Source organism: Pinus tabuliformis, chromosome 3_1, assembly GCF_031772625.1.
Source record: "Pinus tabuliformis cultivar Carrire ecotype Pingquan chromosome 3_1, CPIR1, whole genome shotgun sequence".
NCBI classification, from domain to species: Eukaryota; Viridiplantae; Streptophyta; class Pinopsida; order Pinales; family Pinaceae; genus Pinus; species Pinus tabuliformis.
In genome coordinates, this window is record NC_142301.1 from 606,101,806 (window position 1) to 606,116,046 (window position 14,241).

General features: G+C 35.5%; 1 protein-coding gene across 2 annotated transcripts; it reads left to right on the forward strand.

Moving 5' to 3' along the window:
* The first annotated feature begins 227 nt into the window (after nucleotides 1-227).
* On the forward strand, nucleotides 228-13,306 carry LOC149188465 (uncharacterized). Of its 2 annotated transcripts, none has more exons than XM_089413017.1 (5): nucleotides 228-533; nucleotides 12,127-12,251; nucleotides 12,443-12,529; nucleotides 12,623-12,715; nucleotides 12,898-13,306. In XM_089413017.1, the coding sequence occupies exons 2-5, from the start codon at nucleotides 12,204-12,206 to the stop codon at nucleotides 13,177-13,179; spliced, it is 510 nt and encodes a 169-aa protein (XP_089269143.1). In that variant the 5' UTR covers nucleotides 228-533; nucleotides 12,127-12,203; the 3' UTR covers nucleotides 13,180-13,306. The 2 variants fall into 2 exon arrangements, with proteins under 2 accessions (XP_089269143.1, XP_089269144.1); XM_089413018.1 differs by having other exon boundaries at nucleotides 230-533; nucleotides 12,888-13,306.
* The last annotated feature ends 935 nt before the right edge of the window (nucleotides 13,307-14,241 follow it).

A 14,241-nucleotide genomic window follows, 5' to 3' on the forward strand; every position in this document is an offset into this window, starting at 1 on the left:
TTTTTTTTTTTATAATTATATCCTAAATTTTAAAATAATAACCCTTCTCTATTAATTCTTTTATTAATTATATAATAAAATTATTAATTCATACAACACATATTTAACATTTTACTAAAGTATTACTTTTACTTACTTCCATATCCCACTACTTCTATGACGTTGCACAAACCTACTTCCATATCCCATTACTTCTATGACGTTGCATCGGTTTGTGCAAATGCTAGTTCTATATACGATGTAGGGTTTCAGGGTCGGCGACAATGCTCTTTAACTTTTTAAAACATTTATATCTTAAAATGGGTTGTTATATCGGATGTAGGGTTTCAGGTCCGCAGATATATCCTTCTCCGAGGGGTTTCAGGAGGGCCTCTTACGCCGCGCCCCCTTTTCAGGTAGACGCATTTGCAAATATTTGCATTGTGCTATTTTTCTTTCCAGGCGGCGGATTGACTTGATCGGTGCACGGACAAAGGTGCATTTTTGGATAACTGATGCGGCTGGTTCAGATCCTCATATGCAATCGGATAGAGGTGAGTCTAAGCCTTGATTTCTTTTGTCCCTCTCAACCCATATTCTCTTATCACGATGTCTTTTTTGTTTTGTATTTCCGCTTCACATTTTCCAGAAGAGGTGCTGCTTATATTTGCTTTCACAGACTCACAGCAGGCATATTTTTTCAGTCTGTGTTTTTTTTGGCGCATTTATTGGCTTACATATCGATTGACATTGATATATTTTCCCTCAATTTTTCTAATCTTTTATTTCATCCGAGTATAAAGAGATACATTCTGTAAATGCTTTAAGCTTCGAGAAATATCAGAACGAAAATATACATTCTTTGCTAAGCCTGAAGAAGGCATTGATATTGATTGAAGGGTCCTGTAACTTCTCTAAAATTCAGAATTCTTCTTTTGAGGCACTTGGATCATCTTCAGAATACTGACTGTCATAAGAATCCCCATTCGAGGATGCAGAAATATGTTCGTGTAAGATATGACAATCCTTGATTTCACTTCATAACCTTGAACCCTCAGCCAACTGTAGTCCTTCCTTCCTCAAGGTGTCTGCTTCACCATTTAATTCTTTGTAGACATGTTCAAAGCACTCTGAAATAAAAACGGACAGAACGTTTGATTTCATCTTCTACTACTGCCATTCATCCAATTAATTACTAACAACTGATGAATTTAGTAACACTTGTTTAACAGATTCTTCTCCTACAGGAAAGTAGCACAGTCTGAATTTAAAGGCTAATCAAAACTGTAATCTGAATGTCGTTTGAGCCTATAAACGGACATAGTTAGAAAACATGCACAGAACATGTAGATCATTGTCGAGAACCCCTGTTAATGCTATTCCATTATCATTGAATAAAAAGCTGCATCACTAACATATCTCAGTGCAAAATGCACTGCCCCCTTCCAAGTATTAGAACTTGTGTTTTGTGGCAACCTGATGAACTTGCCTAGGCTGCACCATGTACTGAAAGTGTTGACTGCAAAACAAATGTTAGGCCTTGTGTTAACTAAGTACATGAGGAAACCTATCAATTCCCTGTATACAGATGTTCATCAAATCTGAATTAGAATCAGCAAAGTACAATGGATTTACTACCACAGGGGAGTAGCCATGGGTTTGCACTACATCATTTGAAATCTCATCAGAATTTCAATTGCATACACTGGAGTAGCCATGGGTTTGCAGTCCATCATTTGAAATCTTCTAAGAATTTCAATTACATACTTTTTCTGTCCAAGGAACACTTCACGTGCACTTTGCTACACCCCTAGAGCCAGCAAGTAGTGCTTCAAGTCATGACAAATTCTCTTGCCAATTTTGCCCTGCACCAGTTTGTGGATTCCTTTTAACTTCCTGTGAGTGTAATATTGTCTACATATGGGACTAAAACAAGCAGATTAGAATGATCTACCAAATTGTAAAAATTAGAATCTGCATCTGTCTCAGTGAAACCCAAATCTGAAAGTTACTCATCGATCTTGGAGTGCCATGCAAATGGTGCCTGTTTCAACTCATAAAGGGCCTACTTCAACTTGTAAACATGGGTCTCAAGCCTATTCACCTGAAAGCCTCTTGGTTGGTTTATTCATATAGCTCCTTAATCAACCTATTAAGAAATGTTGTCTTTACATAAATTTGATATAAAATCCAATGGAAGATTGTTGTGAAAGACATAGTAAATCTGATAGAGGTATATTTAGTAACAAGAGCAAAAGTCTCCTCATAGTCAACTCCTTTTTAATGGGATAACCGTCCAGCCACAAACCAAGCTTTGCAGTTTTATATGCTGCTATCTGGTGCATGCTTAACCATGCATGATTGTTGTAAGAAAAACTAGAGTCAAATACTGACTTCTCCACTAGTCTAGGCACTATCTCCTACCCATCATTCTTTAGGAGGAGATGTATTCCTCCATCATGGCATTTTGCAGTACTTGCTTCCTTACTGCCGTTACTAGAAGGTTTTGTTTCAATAATGAAAGATATCAGTGCAACATAACTAGGGAACTTTTTAGGAGGGTGGCTTATTTGAAGGGAAGTAGTTGGAGCACCAACTTACTCTGTTGCCTCTTTTAATGTCTAGATTAGCCATCTAGGCTTTCTAGCTGAACTTGAAGGTAAAGAGGCACCCCTTGCACTTCCAAAAGCTTGCTGATCTAAGTATGCGTTTCATGATCTTTTTGATTTCTGCAGATCTGTTTTTGGGATACCAAGCTCTTCTGCCTCCATGGTCACTATTGGAGGTTCTTGAGACTTAGAGGACCATGCATTTTCTTCAAACTTGGTATCTCTGCTCACAACTACTTTATGTTGAGATGGAATGTATATTCTATAAGCTTTTGAGGTTTCACTCTAACCTACAAAAATTCCCTTCAAACTAGAAGGTTCCAACTTGGTCCTTTTCCCATCTGGAATATGAATGTAGATAGGACAACTGAAAAACTCAAAGATGTGTTACTTGAGGCTTCTGAATTCCTCCAGTCTTATCCTTCAAAATTCTGTGAGGATACCTATTCAAAATATAGACAATGATGAGACATGTTTATACACAGAGACACATGAGCAGAACTAGATCATGAATCAAGGCCCCAAACTACTGAGGGTTGTAGGGAACTATCAACATTTTCTTGATTCTTGATTTCATGCAAAAGGTATCAAACTCCTTTGGTTTTTGTGAATTAAGTCTAGGACTTCCTAGAAGAATCATCAATAAAATATTCATAGTAAATGTTACTTGATAAGGAAGTTGAAGAGATGGGCCCACATACATTTGAGTTGATTAGGTCAGAAACCCCTCTTGACCTATGTTTACTGCCAGGAAAACATCCTTTACATGCTGGCCAAGTGCACAACCTTTGCACACTCCCTTCTTCTCAGCCTTGAAGATTGGCAATGCCCACACCATGTTTTTCAAGATTGGCAACATTCACTAGTGCAAGTGACCTAGTCTCTTTTGTCAAAGCTCACACATGTTGTCACTATCATACCCTAAAGTTCTTATAGGATTCCCTTGCAATTTAGGATGAGGAATTGTTGATCTTCAAAGTTAGCCATATATGTAGGATCTATCATCACTGAAATTGGAAAGAGATTTTTAGTTAAGCTAGGTACATAGAAAACATCATTAACTTAGTAAGCTTAAGGATATCACTTGATGGATCCCACTCTTGCAATTGGATATGTGGCATCATCACCAAGTTCTACTAAAGGTACTCTTGTTAGAGGTTGTATGTTTGCAGGCTCCACTGTCCACATACCAGTCCACATCAGACATGATGTCAGATGACAGGCATGAGACCATTGAGAAGTGTATCTCGCGATTGGATGAAAGCTCATCCACTTGAGCTGATGATTTTGTACTCTTTACAAGTTGCTTTCCCTTCCCCTTCTTTTGATGACATTGGAAGCGAAGTGCCCAAACATTTGACACTTGAAGCACTTGATGTGGCTCAAGTCCTTCCTTCCCTGGTTACAAGAACCTGGCTTCTCTTTCTTCCCTTTTTGACTGTGAGATGTATCGTGGTAAATCCTATGTAGTGCCCAATACGGATCAATGTTTTTCCCAGGAACAATATGGATCAAGTTAGCTTGGATAAATGGTAAGTATTTGATTTAATCCAGCTGGACCTCTTATAATGACCATTTGTAATTTATTTATATTGCAACTGCCCTGATTCTTTTATGAACTAAAATGCTGGCAGAGTCTAGGCTTTATCTAGACCTTAAATTTTCATTTGATGTGAAATACAGGATTGTTCCACTTCCAACAATAGTGATAATCTGGAGTGCAGGTGTGGTTAAATGCTTTATAAGATGAGGGGAGTAGATTCATCATGGAAGATTGTGTCAAAGGAGGCAGAGGTTCAACCAATCTGTTCAATTATTACTTAAGGGATTTTTGTTAATAAAAAAGGTTTCATTTGTATTATTAGACTGGCAATGACTGAAGGTTTCTTTTTATGAGTAGACAAATATATATAAAGTTTCTAGGCCCAAACATTTGACACTTGAAGCACTTGATGTGGCTCAAGTCCTTCCTTCCCTGGTTACAAGAACCTGGCTTCTCTTTCTTCCCTTTTTGACTGTGAGATGTATCATGGTAAATCCTATGTAGTGCCCAATACGGATCAATGTTTTTCCCAGGAACAATATGGATCAAGTTAGCTTGGATAAATGGTAAGTATTTGATTTAATCCAGCTGGACCTCTTATAATGACCATTTGTAATTTATTTATATTGCAGCTGCCCTGATTCTTTTCTGAACTAAAATGCTGGCAGAGTCTAGGCTTTATCTAGACCTTAAATTTTCATTTGATGTGAAATACAGGATTGTTCCACTTCCAACAATAGTGATAATCTGGAGTGCAGGTGTGGTTAAATGCTTTATAAGATGAGGGGAGTAGATTCATCATGGAAGATTGTGTCAAAGGAGGCAGAGGTTCAACCAATCTGTTCAATTATTACTTAAGGGATTTTTGTTAATAAAAAAGGTTTCATTTGTATTATTAGACTGGCAATGACTGAAGGTTTCTTTTTATGAGTAGACAAATATATATAAAGTTTCTAGGCCCAAACATTTGACACTTGAAGCACTTGATGTGGCTCAAGTCCTTCCTTCCCTGGTTACAAGAACCTGGCTTCTCTTTCTTCCCTTTTTGACTGTGAGATGTATCGTGGTAAATCCTATGTAGTGCCCAATACGGATCAATGTTTTTCCCAGGAACAATATGGATCAAGTTAGCTTGGATAAATGGTAAGTATTTGATTTAATCCAGCTGGACCTCTTATAATGACCATTTGTAATTTATTTATATTGCAGTTGCCCTGATTCTTTTCTGAACTAAAACGCTGGCAGAGTCTAGGCTTTATCTAGACCTTAAATTTTCATTTGATGTGAAATACAGGATTGTTCCACTTCCAACAATAGTGATAATCTGGAGTGCAGGTGTGGTTAAATGCTTTATAAGATGAGGGGAGTAGATTCATCATGGAAGATTGTGTCAAAGGAGGCAGAGGTTCAACCAATCTGTTCAATTATTACTTAAGGGATTTTTGTTAATAAAAAAGGTTTCATTTGTATTATTAGACTGGCAATGACTGAAGGTTTCTTTTTATGAGTAGACAAATATATATAAAGTTTCTAGTGTATTATTATGTCCCTGCAGGGACATATAGCATGCGATCTCCTGTGTTTTTCTGTTCATACATATAGCCAATATATTTTTTACCTATAGGTTACGTTAGGTAACAATTTTTATTTTTTCTACAACAATTTGTTAAACCCTTTATATGAACTCTGATTTGGTGCTGCAGGTATGATGCCAGCCTTGGTAGATGGAGTGTTGGGGCCGATGGTGCGCTGATGTTGGTTTTCAGTTCAGCTCTATGGGCAGAAGTCTATGTGAAGAAGAGGTAAGCATCAATGTCTCATCTCGGTTCATAGCAAAAGGGTTTTTCATATCAAGCAGCATAGAAATAAGAATGAGGAAGAGTATTGGGATAGGCAGTTTTACATTCAAACCAAAGTGGTCATGCACATGATAACACGAAGAGGAGAAAATTCTGGCTATTTGGGTAAGCTACCCATTTTTATTGTCTATCTACCCTTCTTAGTTCCTCTTTTCTTGTTGCCCTTCTTCGTCTTACTAATGGGGACAACATTCTGCTCCTTCTAGTTGAAGTCATTCCGTAGCCTCTTCAAAATGGGAAGTTTTAACTTTTTTTTGGCCTAGATGTCATAGCCAAAAAGTTTCCAAAAAGAACAGGACCTATTTAATGCAATGAGTACTAGCTTTTCACCCTTCACCTCCTCTCAATTGCTGCAAGCTGATCATGGAGATCAATAATCTTCATTAAGTAGGAAACTACAATATCCTTTTACTCATTTGCAGGGATTAAGCTTATTTCTTAGCAATGTCTTTTGTTTGTTTTTCTCACTCTGATAGAGTGACTAGAGCATCAAACATGTACTTTATTGTGGTCTTTTTGGTGATGTGAGGGATCTAATGATCCTTCATAGATTCAAGTATGACTCACTTGACCTTGGCCATCTTCTTTTTATGATTTACTAATTACACAGGTTTGGGAGGCTCTACAACCAGTTTCTCAATGAAGTTAGACAAATCCTACTCCAACAATATCTTTGTGCCTAGAGGCGCTCACCAGCCTGGTATGGAAGAGATGTTGTAATGTCGTGTCTTGATATGTAAACATTTTGACTCAGTCAAATTGCATAAAATGGAAATGAAATAAAATTAAAAAAAAATAAAATAAAAAATAAAATTAATAATTAAAATAAACTTGAGGTAAAATAGTCAATTTATTGTTGGTGGTTTTGACAACCCATGGTTTTGCTAATGGTATTCTTATGTAAGAATAATTTCTCACTCTAGATCCATCTTAACTCCAGATCTATCGAGTGTCGAGAGGGATCAAATCTATTGAGGTGCAAACCTCTTTTAGAGTGAAAAGAAATTTGATCCCGCCAATGCTTGGAAGATCTGTAGTTAAGATGGATGCAGGCTGGTTACCTGAGACTTCCCTGGGATGAAGTTAAGAGGGACCTTCCAATCTGTCCATGTATTTGAGATTGACTGTAGCCATACTACTGCATTGGAATATCGCCTAAACAAAAGTTAAGACAGATCAGCAGCCTAACAAAGAACCCGACAACTTGAAACTTCACTGTGCTTTTCTCAAGCATGGATCATAGCATCCAATCCCTAGAGCCTCCTGACAGCTCCCTTTCATAGGTAGCAGTCCTACTATCTATTCAAGGATTTTTAGAATGTTTCAACAAACCTTTCTCTGATACCATTATGAATTTTTGTCTAACTCATTGTAAACAGATTCTTCTTCTAGTGGAAACTAACACTGTCTAAATTTAAAGGCTAATCAAAACTGCAATCTGAATCTCACTAAAATCTACAAACACAGTTGGAATACATACATTGGAACACACAGATCAATGTCAAAAACACCTGTTACTACTATTCCAATACTGCTGAATAAAAATCTGCTAGAAAGGATTTTGTGTAAGAACTGAAACTAACCCTATTACAGATCCATACTCTCACTCTTTCTTATAAGTGACACCTAGGGTTTATAAAAATAGATATATTACTTAGATCTCTGGATCTGTGCTCTATCTAACTGATAAAAAATGAATTCAGAAAGACTGAAAAATAAAACAGAACTGACTCATCTAACTTTAGCACTTTATCTTTAACCTGAAGTATAATGATAAAATTATCTTATTCTTTTTATGGCTGGTCCATACATGCATGTGTGTGCCCTTATTGCTGGAATAGTAAAATTTGTGATGTGCTCCTACTGTCTATTTATTGCTGCATTCTCACCAACAGATCATTATGCTGTTTGGAATTTAATGTTGCATGGATTTGTGTAATGCTGCTGTAATATAAGGTACCCAGATCTGCCATGTGTGCTCCAACCTAGTAGAAGATGATCTGGGGTACACTATCTAACAACAATGAGCCAACAAACACTGGTATTTTTTTAAATGCCACTGTGGGCTGCTAGCTTTTAGAGTATTGTTAGGGAAATAAGCTCAGTGTAGTTATTTGATCCTCACCTAAATCTGTTTTAAATCTGATACAGTGAGAGTTATTGAGATAGAGAACACGTATGGCTTCCCTTTTTTGGGGGGTACCTTGACTAGCTCCATCAAAGTAATCCCCATGTTCCAGATTTGTCCATAGGAGCACGAATCAACTTTTTCTATGTTGGGGTTGATGAAAAAGCTTTGAAGTTTGAGAAGATTGACTGACCTTGGAAGGCACATTGAAAGAGTTATATACCTGTCTTCAAAGATTTCAACATTTCTATCTTTCTAGATATTCCCCATGATACTATTAGAGGAAGGCCTTTGAGGACTGAGTTTTGCTACCACTTTCTAGAGCACTCTTCAGCATAACCTCCTTGTCCACAGTCCTTTATCCTTGTCAAACCATCCAGATTTCCTTTATTAAGGACAGAATATCAGTAAGTGGTCTATGTTCTTTTCAACTATTTTACACATGATACATTTGCTTGGACTTGATCCATTTCTTCTCTTAAGAACTTCCTATGTGGGTGCTCTATTTAAGATTGCCAACTGCATGTAAATAATGAACTTTTGAAAGGTTCTTATCCAGATGCGCTTCCACCATGAGAGTGTGCATTCTGGTCTGTCCAGGGTACACGATTCTTATCCTAACTTTGGAGTGTAAATCCCCAAGGCTGGATTTTAGACCAGACATGTTCATCATCAGAGTCTTTTATATAGGCATGGCACACTTTTGATTTGTTTATAAATCCTTTTGATTGAATATTTTCTTGGCCTTTGAGTCGTCTCTCTGTTCAGCGCTATTCCAATCCTGCTGGCAAATGGAGGAGTTTCCTGGTCCAGCTGCCTGGTCTAGATTGAAGAGAGTTTATCACTGCTTCTGGCAGCTTGTACTCAGCTCCACTGCTTATCCATGGGTCTATACTGATCTTCGCCTTAGCCTCATTGCAAACCTTCCATGCCAGCAATCTGCCTATTAAAGGGAATGTTATAGTCAGTACTTTCAATAATATGGATGCATTGTTGATTGACTTGTTTGGGTTTTCAATCCAGTCTTCTGCTGAATTGGGCTCAATATATCTCTGAATGTGAATCTGATTCCACAGGTCCTCTTTTGATATTAGTCTCCACATACAATTGGCTTTTAGGGCTTTCCCGAAGGAATGATATTCGATATGTAATGCATGTGGGCTTTTTTGTATACCTTTGTTTTCTTAGCAAAATATAGTCTTATATTATAAAAAACAGATCAAGTACTGTAATTGCTTTCTCTTTGCATCCATGCTAGAAGAGCCAACATATCAGATTGGGCATCATATTTGGAATGTCTCATGTCATTCTAAGGACAAAATCCACAACAGTGATAAGATTCAATGTTTGCTTTTATTTTTATTGTGCTCTTTCCAGGTTTGTGGCTGGAATGTGTTGTAGGTCCAATTGAATCTGTATTCAGTTCAACCTGATTGTACAATGTATTTTTCTAACTTTCTACAAATGTGTTGTTTATATCTAGTATAAGCAGATGGGGGATAGACTCATGGAGTACTAGGCTTGTGCAGTTACATCCTGTAATTAATCTATTAAGATTGGTTCTCGTCTCCTTAAGTCCATATCCAGATGGGTCATGAGGGGAATGCAGAAGTTGATTTTGTATTCTTATCGGCACTGGGTCATAGATCCCACGATCCTTCATTTAATGTCTAGTTTTTTTCAATAATTAGGTTCTGTTCTTTAGATACTCCAATCTTTAGTTTTAACTTTTAATGTTTAGTGTTCTTTTATGGTGATTATTTTTTAGTATTTAGATCCTGTAATGATCCTTCTACTATGATTGGTTCTTTTTAAATTCTTTTCTAAATCCTTTTCTAAATCCTTGATGTCAAAGGAACACAATTTCGTTATCGAGTCAGGCAAGTCTTTGTTCATTGGAATTAAAAACATTTTACAGAAATGGGAGTGCTACCAGGAAAAAATTTAGATAATACAGTTCTGTAGTTTGATGCTACAACAAATTTTGTTTGTGCTGTCACTGCCTTGTTTGGTTATTGGTATCAATTCTACTTTGGTACTGCATTTAGATACTTCAAGCTACATCATTTCCACATAAGATTGATAGGAATTCGACTATGTAGTGATTATAAAAAACACTGTTGTTTATCTATCCTATTTTAGTACTACCACACGACTTGCAATTGTGCTAAACATAAAATACGAAATAGTTAAAATTTTGATCCATTTTTTGCTTTTGTAAGAAAACAATAGTTTATTTTAACCAGTGTTCCATGAGGATGTGTCCCCTATGGTGGGGTGCACGTATCCACGCTTCCCACACACCTAGGATGGGAAGATGCTCAGGGACATGTTTCCCCACGCCCCCTTTTAGGGAGACACAGGGAGACGCAGGGGGAAACGTTTCCCTACTGTGGGGATGTGTTTCCCCAAAAGGGGTGCTTCTGGGCAGCTCCCCTAAAAAAGGGCTAGGTGCTCCCCCTTAATTTTGCTTGAAACAATAATTTATGAGTGGGAAAGCTCAACATTCAACCCTAGGGCCCTATTAATTGACTTAGGATGTTTGAGAGTGGTTCTGACCTCATTTTATTTCATATGGAGAAAGTAAATTTCAGATTCCACTCAAAATGCATCAGACATAACAATTTTTAGGATTTCAGGAATGAGCGAATTGCGATGTTTCCATTGGGCTCTATTATATATAAGGGTTTGGAACTACCATTTAATCAAGAGCACCAAGCCCAAAAGCACCCCTTTTGAGGGGGACCATGTTCTGCTTAATTTTTTTTCTAGTAACTGTTGTAATATAGAAATTAAAAAAAATTATAAAACAACCATAAAAAAAAATTAAAATTAAAAAGAACAACACATAACAAATATCAAAACCTAAACTAATTTGCAATCTCTAACTCACTCATTCGAGTTACCAAGCTTATGTCTACTCAGCTTGCTGCGCAGCACTATTTGACTTACCAGTTAACTCTTGCACCTCCTCCTCCATGGAACTCCTAAAATGCTCATTGGCCATTTTTAATCGTCAGTTTTAACTTTCGAGTCTTGACTTTAGATATGGATGACCTTAGACTGATTCTTTGACTTTCACTCTTTACTTTTTTTGAGTTTGAGTTATATCAATTTACTATTCCAATCTTCAGGCTTAAGTATCTACTATAGTCTATTTTGGTTAGTACTAATTAGATTCTAGAATCACGAATTTAAATTTTAAATCAATTTAGAATCTAGAATGATGAATGATGAATTTAATTTTTAAATCAATTTAGATTCTAGAATGTTGAATAATGAATGATGAATATGGATCAATCTAGTTCATTATTGAATCTCGTGGTGTATGAATGAATGATGTATGTATTAGTATGAATGATGAGTATGGATCAGTGTATTTCATTATTTAATTCAATCATGTACGGATCAATGTATTTATGCTTTCATTATTGAAAATATATATATATATATATATATATATATATATATATATATATATATATTAAAAAAATTATATACCGCCATATCCCCCTGCCCCCTAATTTTACCTAAAATTTGAGGGTACTCTCACACGCCCCCCCTGTGCATCACCCCAGACATGCATCTCCCTATCCCGGAGTCTTGGTGGAACATTAGTTTTAACTTGCCAACATATAAGGGTTGAAAATATAGTATGACTTCATATTGAAATATGACCATGCCCTTCAAATTTGATGCCAGGTTGAAGAAGTATTTTAGGAAAAGTATTTTGAAGTGTGTTCTAGTGTTTGTGTTTTAGAAAATGTTAATCTGTTTTCAAGCTTTCTTTTCAGTTCTTATAACTGATTTGTTTGTTTTACTTTAGTGGTTTATTTATAATAGTTAAAAAGGCTTACGAGATTTAATGGAAACCTTTTATACCCACACCAGATATGCCAAAAAGACCTTAGACGTGTGAATGCCAATTTTGATGCACCGTTCATATTGTGCAGTTGTGATGTTTTTTGTTAACGATTGTGCTGAATAGCTTTGTGTCGAATGATGCAGGTACCTTCAAGACAATTTATACCACATACGGGAATCACATGAGATGGATCTAGATTTGAAGATAGAATTCTTCAAACATGTTAACTAATGCATTCAACTGTCCAATGTTCTTAGGTAGCGGTCTTGTAAGATTTCTTCTGACAATATCTGGTAACAAGAGTATTATTGTAATCATTAAAATGTTATAAATAAGATATATGAAATAAAAATTCAGGTATTGAATTTTTCATTAAACATTATTTAGAATGTATTAATACTTATAAGTATCTTAGACATGTATTTGTGTGAAAATAAATTGAATTGGTTTATGTTTAAGGACAAGGCATCCAAGGCGAGGTTAACCAAGACAAAAGTCACTCATCGTAGTGGCCAGAAAGGTTTAAAAGCACTGATAACAACCTTTGTAAGTATATTAAACATGTGATATTTTTTTAATAAATTTTGTACTAGAAGAAAGTCATTGTTATCTAATTTCTCCCTATTTACTGATTGATAGGAACTAAAATATGGAAGACCTCCAAATAATTTGGAAAAGGAGGTGCTGCAGCAAAAGAGATGGGTTGAATTTGTTGTTTGGATGGACTCTATGGTATGTAATCTTAGTTGGATTTCCAATATACTTTTAAACCATATTTTCATTTTATTTTTTAGTACTATTAGATATTATATCTTACCTCATTTTATGGTTAACATTGTATAACAAAAACATGTGTTGTGTTATGTAATTAATACTAACATGTAATATTGATTTTTTTTGTCAGAATGCTATAGGTAATGATTGCCAAGACGATGATCCAAATTATGTTCAACATATATCAGGAGATGATGAGGATGAGGATGAGGATGATGGTGGTGAAGGAGGAGATGATGATGATAGTTGCGGTGTTGGTGATGATGTGGATCAGAGTAATGAGGATGGTCAAGATGATCATGAGGATGATCTTGGTGGTGGTAGCTAGGCATGCACATGCATTGTTTTTTATGAAGAAATTATTGTGTAGAATGACATTGTTATGTTTAGATGGGTGTTGTGAATTTACCCTATATCAATGAGACATTTTGATTTTGTAATCATACGATGAGTTTGATTTATGTATGTTGTTAATTTATCGTAGAATAACAATATTCATGAAATATTTTGATTTGTTAATCATATTTGAATTTTACTTGTTTTGATTAAAAATAATACTGATTTTATTAGTATTATGTTGCTATTTTATACATGTTTTGAAAATTGTTAATGACACATTGTTATTTTTTTGGATGGATGTTGTCAATTTCTCTTAAATTTCTTTACAAATGATTTTGAATTGTGATATCTGCTTTAATGATATTTAGAAACTATCATATATTTCACTATGAATCTATAAAGGGGGTCATATATGTAAAGAAAAATATACTCTATATAAGAAGTCAAATGCGGATGTAACCATGGATGCAAAATTGAAAGTAAAATTGGATGTTAAACTAGGAATTAATACAAAATGCAAACAATTGACATACAAAGTGTTTTAAATTAGAAGTGAAAAATTGTGCAATAGTTGACACAAAGAAGGGAACAAAACATGGCATACAAAAGGATATCAAATTGGGCAAAAACAAGGACACATAAATGGGCACCAAATTAGATGCAAAAAAAGACAACAACTAGATGTAAAATAAGATGCAAAGTTGAGCGTTAAAAAGAAGCAAAAAACGTTACAAATTAATATGCCAAATGATGATGCAAATAATGGTGTAAATTTGGGATGCAAACTTGGGTGCAAAAAAGGAAAAAAAAAAAGATGTAAGAAAAGACATAAAACAAGATGCAAAATGGGGCTGAAAAAAGGTGAAACCAAGGATGCCATATTGGATGTAAAAAATGATTCCTAATCACCTGCAAATTTAGGCTCGAACTCAGACACAAAATTATATGCAAATGTGGACACAAAATGAGGCAAAAAAAGATGCAAATTTGGATGGTGAAAACGATGTAAAACTAGACGCCAAAAAAATGCAAAATTGGATGAAAAAGTTGGTGTAAATAATGGTGCAACATTGAACACAAGTAGACACAAAAAAATGGTGCAAAAAGGGGCATAAAATAGCTTAAAATTGGATGCAAAACTTGAT

Bases quoted from the DNA above. Each gene is read 5' to 3' on its own strand.
- LOC149188465 (XM_089413017.1), top strand. From the start codon at position 12,204: ATGTTAACTAATGCATTCAACTGTCCAATGTTCTTAGGTAGCGGTCTT. The intron at 12,530-12,622 runs GTAAGTATATTA...ACTGATTGATAG, and splicing joins AAGCACTGATAACAACCTTT to GAACTAAAATATGGAAGACC. The intron at 12,716-12,897 runs GTATGTAATCTT...AGAATGCTATAG, and splicing joins TTGTTTGGATGGACTCTATG to GTAATGATTGCCAAGACGAT.